The following is a 15,239-nucleotide window of genomic DNA, read 5'->3' on the forward strand; positions in this document are numbered from 1 at the left end:
CAACCTTTTCATGGGAATTAGTAATACTCATGTCTCATTATATGCGATATTCTTTTTAGTAGTGGAAAAATATTTCGAAATGTGCAATGATAATATACAAAGTGTGTAGTTTCATAATAAGTTAGGTCTGAATTAAATAGGATGGGTGTGTATGTGGCTTGGGGTGGACATGGTATGATAGATACTAAATATCATATCAAAATCAAAAAAATTGATATTATGATATTTGGGATGCATCTTTAAAAAGTTAGTTTTTTGGCAAATATATAAATTAATCATTTAGATGTTGGAACTTTGATTATATCTTGAAAGAAATGTTTTCTTTGAATGATTGATTAACAAAGATGATTGCTTGAATTTTGTTTTCCATATTTTCATATATGTAAGGTATAAGTATGATATAATTGAAATATTTTTTATTTTTTTCTAAAAAAAGATAACTATAATTTGGTTAACTTCAACTTACATAATAAATAATTATGATTTCGACATATCGGTATCATAAAATATCAAAATCAATTTTTAAAATATCAAATTATATTAAATTAATTTAATATAAATAATAATACAATATTATAAATATCAAAAACCAAAATTACCAAACCAAACTTTTGGTGTGAGTTTGTCAAAATTCTAAAGCGTAATGAATAACACTATTCAAGTCTCAACATTCTTCGTGAAAAGAAGAGCCAATTGTAACGAAAACACTTTTTCTAGTGATAATTGTTTCACCTTTTTTGAAATAATTTTGTAGATTATCTTCATACATTTGATTACAAAAAATAATTTATAAATATATAATGACTATAGAAATAGTTATACTCCCTTTGTTTCATTTCGTTTTTTAATTTGATTGAACATAGAATTTTAAAAAAAAAAAAATTAGAGAGATATCTTGATTTTGTAATATTAAAATTAAAGAGTGTATAAATCATAATATATTCAAAATAATTTTTGAATTTTCTGATCTAAAACATGTCTTGTAAATATTAAAAAAATTAAAGAGAGGAACTTGTTTGAAAACGAAATGAAGACATTCGAAACTTGAGCTCTTAACTATGTCATAATATTTTTGTTAATATAAAAAAAATAACTTTTAATCTTAACCATTTCAAAATATTTATATGACTATAAAAACTTTTCATAAAGTATAATTAATTACATTAAAACACAAAACTAATCACATTTTTTTAATAATACAAAATTAAATTAGACAAATAAATTAAAACAGACAAAATAATACTTTAATAAAGAATGAGGAACTAATTATGTGCCATTTCCCAAAAAGTTTCATTAGAATATTCCATTCCTCCCAGTCCCTACCAATGAAAACATATTTCATCTTTATGCTCTGCTCCATTGGCCAAAGTTCAAGGCAAAACAAATTTCAATTATCAATTATTAAAAAAAAATTATTCGTATCAAATATTTATATTGAATTAAAATAAATTAATATATTTAAATAATTTAATAAAGTAATTATATATCAATCTAATTATAATTAAATTAAAAAAAATCTATATTCAAACACACAACATATGTTTAATTTGATGTATATATTTGATGATACTGACAATTTTTATCGACCTACTGAGACTTAGATAAACTCCATATACTCTCAATCACGATCCTTATGATATCATACTAATAAGAGGTGAGTCCATGATTTAAAGTGATACACTACTTTATCACAAAGACGCACATAACACATAATATCCCTTTTGATAATGAATAAATATAAGTTAAACGAACCTAATTAACACAATGCTAGCGTAGAGGGACTAAGGGCACTCGCCAAATTAGTGCACCAAATCAAGTTTTGTGTTTTAAAGTGCACAAGCAAATATATAATCCTTATATATTTTTTCAAAGTTAACGAGCACATATGCAACTCATTCTTCCAAGAGAGGGATCTAAATGTTGCTAAATGTTAATGACCACACACCATATAAGACGTGAATTGCCATATAAGGACATCATATAAGACAAATGTATCTACTTGTTCAACTTTTAAAGTGTTTAAGTTCTACATGTGTACACTCAAACTTCAAAGATTTAAATAAGGAGAAACTGTCATCCCAGTCAATCCAATTGAGATGCCTTGGACTTGACATGTCACTTACATAAAGCTCAGAATTTGGGTGTAGTCAATACTCCCAAATAAAAAGGGAATTGATCTATGGTTGATTTCGTAACAGATTAAATAAAGAGAAATTTTTATTTATACCTCATAAAAAAAGCTTTTCATTTTGTGTAATGAATCATTTCTCTTTTTTTCGTGGAAAGAAATTATGTTCAAGTAAGCAAATATGTCATGGTTCCTGGAGTCTATCTATCGCGTATAGACTTAAGGGCGTGATGACCTAACCATCCAGGTGAAGTCGGGACCTAAATGATTGAATGGAATAATATATAGACAAGTAAATCCCTTATGGGTTCCAAGGTATTCCTTTAATTATTATTACTTCCTCCGTCCCATTTTATGCGAGGTAGTTTGACTCGATATGTAGTTCAAGAATGAAAGGAAGATTTTTAAAACTTGTGGTCCAAAATGAATGATAGAAATTTATATGGCTGTAAATCATGTCAAACATTTTATAGTTAAATTGTTACTTAATATAGAAATGTGTCTTTTTTTTAAACTGACTAAAAACGAAAGTAAGTCACATAAATTGAGACAGAAAGAGTAAGAGTTAAGATATTTATATCAGTTGAGGTCAAATTAAATGCGTGGACATATGAGTTCATTGATTTGTACACAACATTCAATTCTTTGCCTAATAGACCAATCCATTATTAAAAAAACAAAAATTTGATGACATCTCTTTTTTGTACCACCTCAGCATTTCACCTTTGATTTTTTATTAAAGGGAGAGTAAAGATTCCTCCTTTCATCTGCAAAAGAATAGAAATGCAGAGTCTGCCTTAAAGGGAAACAATTTCTAGTAGAATTTAATCAGAATCCAGCTGTATTTCCCCTTTTCCTTCAAGCATCCTTTGACCAGACAAACTCCTCTCCGCATAATGACAAAATCAAAATTTTCATAAACATTTCAAATTTTTTTGAAATTTTTGTTTTATTGTTAGGTATTGTATTTTGATTATCATACTATTTTGTTGTTGTTATTGTTTCTTTATTTTTTATAGACTTATACTGATTTTCTTAGTGACGATTATGCTTTCTTTATTATTTTTCTTTTTCTTTTACTTGGGTTCGATGTGTGTGAGCTGAGGATCTCTCAGAAACTACATTTATACCTTCTTGAAATAGTGGTAAAAAGTCTATTTATGCTCTATCTTTTTCAGATTCCACCTAATAAGATTTTACTGAGTATATTATTATTATATTCAAAAAGTTCAAAACATGAAAAGTAAATACAAAAAAAAGTTAAAGATATTTAATATATAAATAATATTATAATTTTATACTGAAAATAATTTGAATGAACCTCTCGATTCTATCTATGTTTGTTGTCCCTGCCGCCACCTCCTATATAATCTAAAACCCCTTCTATACTAAAGGATAAAGTGAGATAAAATTAATATTGCATTTTGGTTGGCAGAAATTTATTTGGGATAACATATATTGTTAATTAAATGCAATATAAATTTTATCAGAGATTTAATCATTGGATATTTTACTTTATCCTATTTAATTTGAGATTATTTTATATTCGCATATCAAACGATCCTTGAAACTATTACTCCCTTCGTGTTAATCTGTTTGTCTATCTCTTATTTATTTTGTAATTCTTTAATTTTAACATTTTCTATCATATACATAAAATTATAAAATTAAATATCATTTTATTATTTTTAATTTTTTATAACAAATTAAAATCAAACGAATAAATTGAAACGAAGGATGAAGTACTTTGGTCAAAGGTCAAAACCTGCATGTTTCTTAACAATCTGGAATCCTTTCAATTCTATCTCTGTCCACATAAAAATCTGGTCTTTTGTCATTCTCTGCTATTTATTTTACTCCTACATTAAAATAGTAGTAAAAACAGAGCACGTATTTTCACTTAATTCATCCTTTTCCGCAACAAAACAAATTCATTTAAACGTAGTAACGATGAAGAATAATATAATCTATTCGAACATAGTATATAGTTAACATAATATATAACAATCATCTCAATCGATATGGTGGGATGAATGAAATTTCCTATTATTAACTATCTCGGCAATTTGAAACTCTTGATCTTAGAACATCAATTTTCCCTTTTAGAACGATGCGTATTTAAATTAGTCGAGCTAATTAGTTTCCAAAACAGGTAAACAATGTAACGGCTACTTCATCTGTTCCCGCTCTTTCCATTTTCCCTCTCTCTGTTTTTTCAGTCATAACTATTTCTCAATACAGTATAAATATACTGCTCTGCTCTGCATATTACCCATTCAAAAAAAAACATCTTCATCTTCTTCATTTCTCTGCAATTTTCGATCCAAAAAAAATGCCGAAAGTCGATGCTCTCCGTCGATTTCTCCTCCCCTGTTGCAATTCAACACCCACATCCCCAGCACCACCGGCGCCGCTCACAATCTCCACCAAAAAACGCCTGAGCACCTCACTGCGTGACGATCTCGACGACTCAAAACAAGAAAAGAAATTCGATGAAGATCAAGAAGATTCATACCCAACAACCCCAATCAGCACTACAAACAGCACCAGCAGCACCTCCGGCGCCGCAATTTCACTCTCAGCTCCACCGCGTTCTTCTAAAACAATGGTAATCGGAACAATCTTCGGCCAACGTCGCGGTGGACATGTATGGTTCTGCGTACAACACGATCGTCTCAACACGAAGCCTTCACTTCTTCTAGAACTTTCCATCCCAACCACAACCCTTATTCAAGAAATGCGATGTGGATTAGTCCGAATTGCTCTTGAATCATCGGATTCGGAGCTGAATCGTTGCCCGCTCCATTCAATTCCAATGTGGACTCTGTTCTGTAATGGGAGAAAAATCGGGTTTGCGGTTCGGAGACGGGCGACCCAACAGACCCGAATTATGTTGAAGACGATGCAGTCAATGACAGTCGGGGCGGGTGTAATTCCGTCGGGTTTGGTTTCGGGTACCGAATCCGAAGAGGTGTTGTATATGAGAGCTAACTATGAGTGTATTATTGGTGGTGCGGATTCGGAGTCTTTTCATTTGATTAACCCGGATGAAGGTCCGGGTCAAGAATTCAGTATCTTTTTGCTTCGATCCAAATAAAAATGTGAATCGCAGACGACTGATTTTGAAAGATAAACGTGAATCGAAAATTAGAAAATTTTGAGTTTTCTGATTTTATATTTTTGGTCAAAAGGGGTACTAATAAAGAAGGCTAATTTTTTAATTATTCCTTTTTTAGTTCTTTATTTTTTCAAGATTAGCTTAATCTTTAGTTTAGGCCATTTTTTTAGAACTTTTTGGTGCATGAGAATCTTTAACACAAGAAATGTATGAAAAAAGTAGTATTTTTCTACCTTTTTTTTTGGAAGTTTTGGCATATAGGATATTATATTCTTCTTGTATGATGTTAATTCCAATATGATAGAAGAAATGAGTTCCTTCTTTTGCTACTTGTTGTTCTTTTTTATTATGAATATTATTGCAAGATAATTTATAATTAATCATATAGTATGGATTCCTCATAATTTGTTCAAACAGATTATTTAATATATACTTAAGTGATCAGTATGATTCTGATTCAAGTATATGATTGATATCTTAAATTATCTTCAGATTTTGTGTGGTAGGGAATAATATAAATAATAGCATATTTATGGTATCATTAAAGTAGAAAGGTGAGGTTAGAATTTGAAAGAAGCTATACTAGGACAAATCTTCAAGGATCCCATGGTGTAGACATATCTTGTTGCATTCTAAATGTATATTAACAAAAACATTTGAACTATTCAAGGTGATAATAGGGTATCATCCCTCGAATTTCGATATCACTTAAAAAAAAGTATAAGTTTTTAATCAAATAAAAAAAAATTAGTAAAAGATCGTAAAATTCAATCAGTGTTGATTTGCTATTTTATTTGGGTCAAATCAAAATCAGACACACCAATTAAATAAAAAGTATTGCTTGAAGACTAGAGTACTTTTAAACATGAGAATGCACATAGGATTAATGAGCATGACAACCTTGATCCTTGATCAATAGTGACGATCTGATCCTTAGGGTAGTTTGGTAGAGTATATTAATAAAAACAAAGCTTATATTACCTTTGTGTATTAGTAGTATCTTGTTTGGTACATTTTTTTATGCTACGTATAACTAGTGCAAGCATTAGTTGCACACTCTTTTGTGTATTGAAAAGTATATTATTACTATCATGGATTTCTAGGTATTAGTAATGCAAATGATTTAATATCTGCATTAGCATGGTTAAAGACCAAATTACCCCTCAAAAGCACTTTTACATCTTTTCCACCATAATTATAAAGGATACTTTTGTAAACAAATATTTTTATACAATATACTTTTTTTAATACACCAAATCAAACCAATGTGGACTCTGTTCTGTAATGGGAGAAAAATCGGGTTTGCGGTTCGGAGACGAGCGACCCAACAAACCCGAATTATGTTGAAGACGATGCAGTCAATGACAGTCGGAGCGGGTGTAATTCTGTCGGGTTTGGTTTCGGGTACCGAATCTGAAGAAGTGTTGTATATGAGAGCTAAATATGAGTGTATTATTGGTGGTGCGGATTCGGAGTCTTTTCATTTGATTAACCCGGATGAAGGTCCGGGTCAAGAATTCAGTATATTTTTGCTTCGATCCAAATAAGGATGTAAATCATAGACGACTGACTTTGAAATCGAAAATTAGAAAATTTCGAGTTTTCTGTTTTGGTCAAAAGGGGTTCTAAGTTTTAATTATTCCTTTTTAGTTCTTTATTTTTTCAAGATTAGCTTAATCTTTAGTTTAGGCCATTTTTTTTTAGAACTTTTTGGTGCATGAGAATCTTTAGCACAAGAAATGTATGAAAAAAGTAGTATTTTTCTACCTTTTTTTTTTAGAAGTTTTGGCATATAGGATATTATATTCTTCTTGTATGATGTTAATTCCAATATGATAGAAGAAATGAGTTCCTTCGTTTGCTACTTCTTGTTCTTTTTTATTATGAATATTATTGCAAGATAATTATTTATAAGTAAACATATAGTATGGATTCCTCATAATTTGTTCAAACAGATTATTTAATATATACTTAAGTGATCAGTATGATTCTGATTCAAGTATATGATTGATATCTTAAATTATCTTCAGATTTTGTGTGGTAGGGAATAATATAAATAATAGCATATTTATGGTATCATTAAAGTAGAAAGGTGAGGTTAGAATTTGAAAGAAGCTATACTAGGACAAATCTTCAAGGATCCCATGGTGTAGGCATGTCTTGTTGCATTCTAAATGTATATCAACAAAAATATTTGAACTATTCAAGGTGATAATAGGGTATCATCCCTCGAATCTCGATATCACTTAAAAAAAAGTATAAGTTTTGAGTCAAATAAAAAAAAAATAGTAAAAGATCGTAAAATTCAATCAGTGTTGATTTGCTATTTTATTCGGGTCAAATCAAAATCAGACACACCAATTAAATAAAAAGTATTGTTTGTAGACTAGAGTACTTTTAAACATGAGAATGCACATAGGATTAATGAGCATGACAACCTTGATCCTTGATCAATAGTGACGATCTGATCCTTAGGTAGTTTGATAGAGTGTATAAAATAATGCTTATATTACCTTTGTGTATTAGTAGTACCTTGTTTGATACATTTTTTTATGCTAAGTATGTATAACTAGTGCAAGCATTAGTTGCACACTCTTTTGTGTATTGAAAAGTATATTATTACTATCATGGATTTATAGGTATTAGTAATGCAAATGATTTAATAACTGCATTAGTATGGTTAAAGACCAAATTACCCCTCAAAAGCACTTTTACATCTTTTCCACCATAATTGTAAAGGATACTTTTGTAAACAAATATTTTTATACAATATATTACTCCCTCCGTTTCACAAAAAATGACATGGTTTGACTTGACACGGAGTTTAAGAAAATAAAGAAGACTTTTGAATCTTGTGGTTTTAAATTAAAGTTGTGTCAAATTTACAAAATTGTCCTTTAATTTTGTGGCCTTAAACATGCCACGTGAAAAGCTAAAATTAAAATGTTTCCAAAAAGGGAAAGAGGTCATTCTTTTTGAAACAGACTAAAAAGGAAAGGAGATCACTCTTTTTGAAACAGAGGGAGTATTTTTTTAATACACCGAATCAAACAATGTATAAAAAATATATTTTATGCATAGCTAATATAAATATAACTAATACAAGTATTACTAATACATTGTATAACATTATTTTTATATATTCTACCAAACGAATGTTAGGTAGTTTTACTTTTGACCTGAAGACTGGGGAATCTTGAAATGAGCTTTTTTTGCTATTAAGTGGCTGCCTTCCATGTGTCACTTCCCTGTTTGGTTAACTTGAGTTGTGTACTGTACTGGTCCCTTCTTGTGGTGCCACTTCTTATCTTAATTAGAACCATTCCAAATTTTGATTGCTCTTTTTAACTATTCTACCTCATCTTCAATATATAGTTGACCATTTCCATCAAGTCACAATTACTCAATTATTAGCTTTGAAACACAGCTAACATATTGCCAACTTTCTACTCATTCATCATAATACAAAGAGATAATCAAACTTTAGTTCTCAAATATAGTTATATGTGAAGTTGTCTTCTTTTTGCTTTTAAAGAGTTTGAGAAGAGAGTCTCTTTGACTCTTCGACTTTAAAGAATTGTTCGAAACACAAATAATAATATTATCACTTTTATTGTCTATCATTATCAACTAACACTATCCACAACCATCATTCTTGGCCGTAACATTGTTGACGTCAATCGACATAATGTTATTATTATCGTTAGTCACAATTTAGAATCATTACCATAACAATCACTATCCATCGCGCCTATATATATCGTCAATGAATCCTATCATATGAGTATCCATCATTGTTACTTTCTACTATCGTCCATCACAATTATCAATTGTCATCACCAACTACCATTACCATTACTATTACATCATTGCTACCCCCAGTACTATATAATTATCTTAGAATATTTAGTTGATAGAGTACTAGATTAATCAAAACTGATTGGATTTTATATTAAAATTCTAAGTCAATACAATACGTTCCGATATTGAAAAAACAAAATGTCTTATTTAGTATAAAATATGTTAATATTCAAATATGTATTTAAATTTCAACGTCTCATGATCTTAATACATATTTTAATAAAAACAAATGGCATGGGTTTCCATAAGTACTTGTATAAACCTTAGCTTAGAGTTAATATAAGTTGTAAATAAATGGAATCTCATAATTTTTTAAGCTTTGGAAGCATCTTGGGGGAATCACATTTTTTTTCAGAAAATAGGACATTTTCGTTTTGATTTTATGAAGAATAGTAAAAGGACTTTATGTTTAAACTAATTAATTAAACATTTGGAAAAAGTATTTTGTAATTAATTATATACTTGTCTAATCTAAGGATATATAAAGCAAAGCATCCAAATATGCATCACCGAAAGGATTGTAATAAGAATCAATAATATTTGTTCTTAGTGTTAAGGTGGACAGAAAGAATATGCCAGAGTTAGAAGCTTCGATGGTCATTCGATTTTGAGTAGTTAATTATTATAGATAATTAATTAAATTTTATTATGAAAAAGTCATTCAACTTTGTTATTTTAATATTTAAGGGTCATTAATCTTAAGAATATTATTTTTAATATCTATTTAATGACTTCACAATTATAATTTTTTAGAAAAAAAATTAAAATTAATATTTAATTATTGGATTCTCAATCTATTTTTTTGTTCTTGCTATTCTTCATTAATCAAATTTAATAAGGTGTTGTTTTGACTATGAATATATGTTATGAGATATATTTAAATTTATTCTTCCCTTTTCCAATGCAAATATCAGGCTTTTCATCGAAAAATCACTCATATAAAAAAACTTCTATAGTTCAATCATTATTATCCCTAGTTATCAACCATTGTTAGTCATTACTCCCTCCGTCCACAATTAATTGTCATGGTTTCCTTTTTTAGAGTCAAACAATAAAAACTTTGACCAACATTTTACAATGTATATTTTCATCATATTGATATGCAAAAAATTGCAACTTATAGTACTTTTCGTATAGTTTTTGAATATCTAATTTTTTTAAAAAAAATATCGAATTAACGTAATCTAATTTAACTTTAAAAATTAGTCAAATTGACTTTCGAAAAGCGCAACATGACAAATAAAAGTGGACAGAGGGAGTATTATCTCCAATTAATTTCTCTATTATTATAAAAGTTAAATCATCTCAATTCTCACCAACTATGATATACACTCTCTATGTTGATGATGAACTATATATAGACAAATATATCAGTTGTCAACCAATATATTTTTCTACTCAACTAAATCATTTGTCAATAATTGACCACTTGATATATATAGGTTAGTCTACTGTTTGGTTAAAAAAAGTTAATAAATAAGTAAGTAGTCATTTATTAGAGTATATCATAATTATATGAGAGCCCCATGAATGAGTTTGAGAGCAAGTAATAGTACTCAAAGTATTATTATTTGGCTATAAAAAGTAATTAAATAAATTATAATAAGGGACTTAACATTATCTATACAAGTTTGAGAACAAGTAATAATTGTACAAAGCACTTCCTTAGACAAGTTATGGGTTAATAATCATTATTGTTACATAACTAATTAGATCATGTGATACTTGGAAAAAAAAATTAGATCATGTGACCAATTAATCAGTCCTTATGTAATAATGTCTCACAAATTAGTATTCCTTAAAATATAATATGTAATCAATTACTTGTGATTACCATATAAGGTATGGTCCTCAAAGGTACTATTTTAATATAACAATATCATCGAAGTTTTGGTGAGTAGAGTAACCAAACACTTTAGATGGTGGCATCTCGTAGTCGTAGATAGTCGAGTGAATAGTTAAATGTCATACAAGATGATCCGTACACTATTGTCACAAAACAAAAAGAAAGAAATCAAACAAAAATATGCAAAATCTTAGTGTTGATTAAATTTAAGGCCTTTTCTTGAGGTTTAATTTTAGGTCGTCAATTTTGTTAAGCCGTCCTTGTAAGTAATGTATTACTTTGCAAAACTCTAGTCATGTTCTAGGAGACCTAATTTGATTAAAAAAAAATACACAATCCAAAATCAACAAGGTTATTCGTAAGTTATTCATTGTGCATTAATAGTAAATGAAAGTTTTTATCATGACTCTTGCATTTCTTTCATACTATTTTGAGAAATGATCTTTTTGAGTCTAAAATCTATCAGAACTAACATCATTATCTGCATATAACACATCTTTTTCGAACCCCACTTATGAGATCAAATTGGGTATACTGTGTTGTTGAAAGGTTATAATACATGAGTTGTATCAATATAATCCCACATGCACATTAAGATTTTTCGCACTGTTAGTGAGGTAAAGATAATCTGCATCCCAAGGACTAGATTCAGTAAATTAGAAATTGATCTAAACCTCAGGATGCAGATTACCATTAGCCTAACACAGTATTAATGATACTGATAATAATAACGATGATATTCAAAACAAGAGGAATTTAAGAAAGAAAGGAAGTAAAGAGAGGAAATAGCTAAACTAGTTCCTTGTGAGAAGTGTTGATGAACAAATTAAGCATGAGAAGCAATAATTTATAGTGCCTCAATAAAGTGGACATATAATAAAATTATGTCAAGTATAAGGTTGGTATAATAATAATAACAATAATATAAATATATACTCCTATATGATGAGGTGCTGTCACCAAGAAGGCTGGAATATATTATTTTGTGTTGATGATTCTGTTCCTTTTTAAAGCCAATGATAAGATGGGAACCTTTCTTTCCTCAAACAATGATGTCTCTTCCTCATTGACTAGCTTTTAAGATTGGAAAATTAATAAAGTGTTATGAAATAATAATAAAATAACAAGATAATAAGAGTATAATAAAAAAATCGAACGAAAAAAAGATTTTATCTTTCTTCAAATTGATGTACAAATAAATTGAATTAACTCTCTATTTATAGAAGAAAAGAAGCGTTGTTGCAAGGCGTGCTCTTCAAAAGTTGTTGATGAGTTGGTTAGTGTTGAACTATTTGCAAGCTACCTGCTTCAATTACTTGTAAGCTTTTTAATTAATTGCAAGTCTGAGGAAACTATTGCAATCTTTTTAGGATGCAAGTTTATTCAGAAAATTATATTATGAACATTCACAATACAATCTATTTATAACATAAAGATTATTAAAATATTGTTGCCTTAAACTACTTCTAACTAATCAATAATACAATTACTTTTAGCTTATTAGTACTTCTAATTCCTATTTAAAAATAAAAAAACCACTAGTCAATTTAACTCCACCTACCCACCCCTTTTAATTTTTGCAAGAAAAACTAATTAAAGTGAAAGCAACTATTAAAGTATGAAAAATCTATCACAACCCTAGCAACACCGATATTTTAGCCGACCTTCAACTATAGCTTCCGGTGGCATGGCTGCCATGCCGGTCGGACAGCCTCCATCGGGGGAGGTTGAGCCGCATACCAACCAGCCCCAACCACAGTCTGCTTTGAATTTTCTGGGAGCCTTACGCCCAGATATCATNGATTAAGCTTGTTCACACTTAATATGGTAGAATTTGTAGCATCTTTGAATTCAAGAGGAATGTACATGTGGGGACTTTTAGGGTGAATATTATTGTGAAAGAGAATATAATGAGATACATTCTATCTGATTAATTTTATCATAATCTTATAATTTGCTGGTATACAAGTCACACATTATTACATTGTCCTTAATTGGCTTATTATAAGTTGGGAACTGTCATGACCATGCTGATAACGATAACATATCGAGTGAAATTTTACATGTGAGGTTTGAGGAGGGTATAAAGTACGTAGATTATATTATTATTTCGTAAAGGTACTCGTCCATTGAGTATAACAGAGCAAATGATGGTATAGCAATGAACATAGGGATGATACTAGGAAATATGGTCCGAAGAATCTCGATAGTAGTTCCATGAACAATCCTTTGCGGGATTGGATTTTTTTTATAGTGGAAATGCCATAAAGCGCGATCCAAGATCCATGATACGAAAACCAAAATCAGAATAACGAAGAAAAAGATATCGTGATGTAAGTCTGTTATTCCTTGCATTATAGGTGTTGTTGCGTCTTGAGATCCTAATTGCCATGGTTCCGCTACATCACAAAGAGCAATTGTGAGGAATAGCCATTCTAGAACAATCATTTTGTTTGGTTCATTCTTTGACTGCTCTGCTTCCCCCCCCAAAAAAAAAGACTGAATTTTTGGACCTTCGACCAGGCATTCTACCTTTGTCGAATCGGAACCAACACCACTGCATTGCGCTCGAACAGTTGAGCGGCCGCCGGCCAGCAACTTCCGTGCACAGATATAGATTCATTCCTCGTACTTGGTCCAGCCTCACAATCCTTCGCGGGTTGGTAAGAAGTCAATCTTGTTTGGTAAGACGGAATTGGACAAGGAAAAAAGAGTGCTCGACCGGAACAACGGCCAACAAAGACAGTAATTACATAGATAACTGCTCTTCCCCTTCTCTTTAAGGCTTTAAGGCGAACCGTATGACGGCTGGAAAGAAAGACGCCCTCACCTTCTCTGGTGTCAGTGAGAGCAATTTGAGAATCCCCCGTTGACCTTCTTTTGTAGATAGAATCTTCAATGAGTGGAAACAAGCAACCTTACTAAGAAAGGTGCTTGTTGAGTAAAGCCGGCTTTCGAGCCCAAGTCCCTTGTATAGGTTGGGCGCTTGAGCGCATCTTTCTCATATCGACCAAGGCTTTCCTTGAGTTTGAAATAAGGGGCAAGAAGCAAGGGCGCAGCAGTTGCGCGAAAGCCGTTGCGCCTTAGCGCATCCCTTTTCTTGCAGGAGTGCTAACGCGCGACCTTACGTTTTCTTCCGCTTGCTCTGCAGTTCAACTCATCAGGTGCAACAAATCCAGGTAGAAATAGGAGGAGACATTGAAGAAAATATAGCAAGTAACATGAAATTATGCAAAGTCAATTAGAAGAGAGCAAAAACAATAACAAAATAGCGTAATCATCGAAAAAAGTAAGATAGATAATGAAAACAATACTAAACAACGATAAGTACCAAAAATAAGAGCTACAATAAACAACTAGTATAATGACAAACACCAACCACCTTAAGCAAGCCAACACTACCTTGCCTATTAACCTTCTATCCTCTAAGTGTCCTTCAAACCTTCCTATCTTAGGTCATGTCCTCGATAATCTGAAGTTATGTCATATCCTGTCTTATCACTTCTCCCCCATACTTCTTTGGTCTATCTTTGCCTCTCCTCGTACCCTCTATAACCAACCTCTCACACCTCTTCATATCTGATACGTTAACGCAACTCCCTTCACATATATAAACCATGTCAATCTCGTTTTCCTCTAACTTATCTACCACATAGGCGACTTCCTACTAATTAGGGGCTCTTTAAGTTGCATCATCTTTAATTTTCCATTCTTGTTTACAAATTATCTTGTGATTAAGGATATGAAGTGAAAGTGTCGACATGTGTCGTTACATCTGATATTGATGGTTAGAAATTCGACTTCCTTTTTTTTTTTTATATAATAAAGAAAAAGAAGAATATAGAACAATGGAATAAGGCCCTTCTGAGGTCCTTTCAGTCCATTTTAAGAAGATATCAATTTATTTTATCTTTATAAATATTTTTTTGATTATTTGATACATAAAATTAAAACCTATATATCTAAATAAGGATAAATTGAAAATAATAATAATAATAACACCTCATCAAGAAATTAAATAAAAATGTTTTTCTTCACGCCATCACATTTTAAAACATTAATCTTAATAGGGCAAATTCCCACTTTCCAGTAAGCAATAATGTTCTTTAAATTAAACTAATCAGAATAAATGAGAAATGAAAAAAAAACATGAGAAATGTAAAACTAGAGAGCTTGAGGGTGTGTTTGGTATTGCGAAAAATATTTTTTAGATAGTGTTTTTTCTGTAAAATTTTTTATATTTGATTGGTTAAATATTTTTTGGGATAAGGATCTGAAAAATACCC

General features: G+C 30.4%; 1 protein-coding gene across 1 annotated transcript; it reads left to right on the forward strand.

Moving 5' to 3' along the window:
* Nucleotides 1-4,414: 4,414 nt before the first annotated feature.
* On the forward strand, nucleotides 4,415-5,435 carry LOC125850710 (protein MIZU-KUSSEI 1). The gene has a single exon (XM_049530561.1). It carries the CDS (start codon nucleotides 4,461-4,463, stop codon nucleotides 5,223-5,225), a length of 765 nt encoding a protein of 254 aa, XP_049386518.1. The 5' UTR covers nucleotides 4,415-4,460; the 3' UTR covers nucleotides 5,226-5,435.
* Nucleotides 5,436-15,239: the final 9,804 nt, after the last annotated feature.

Source organism: Solanum stenotomum, unplaced genomic scaffold (assembly GCF_019186545.1).
Source record: "Solanum stenotomum isolate F172 unplaced genomic scaffold, ASM1918654v1 scaffold18682, whole genome shotgun sequence".
Lineage (NCBI taxonomy): Eukaryota > Viridiplantae > Streptophyta > Magnoliopsida > Solanales > Solanaceae > Solanum > Solanum stenotomum.

What these genes read in the sequence shown, in the direction of transcription:
- LOC125850710 (XM_049530561.1), top strand. Translation starts at nt 4,461, where the DNA reads ATGCCGAAAGTCGATGCTCTCCGTCGATTTCTCCTCCCCTGTTGCAAT.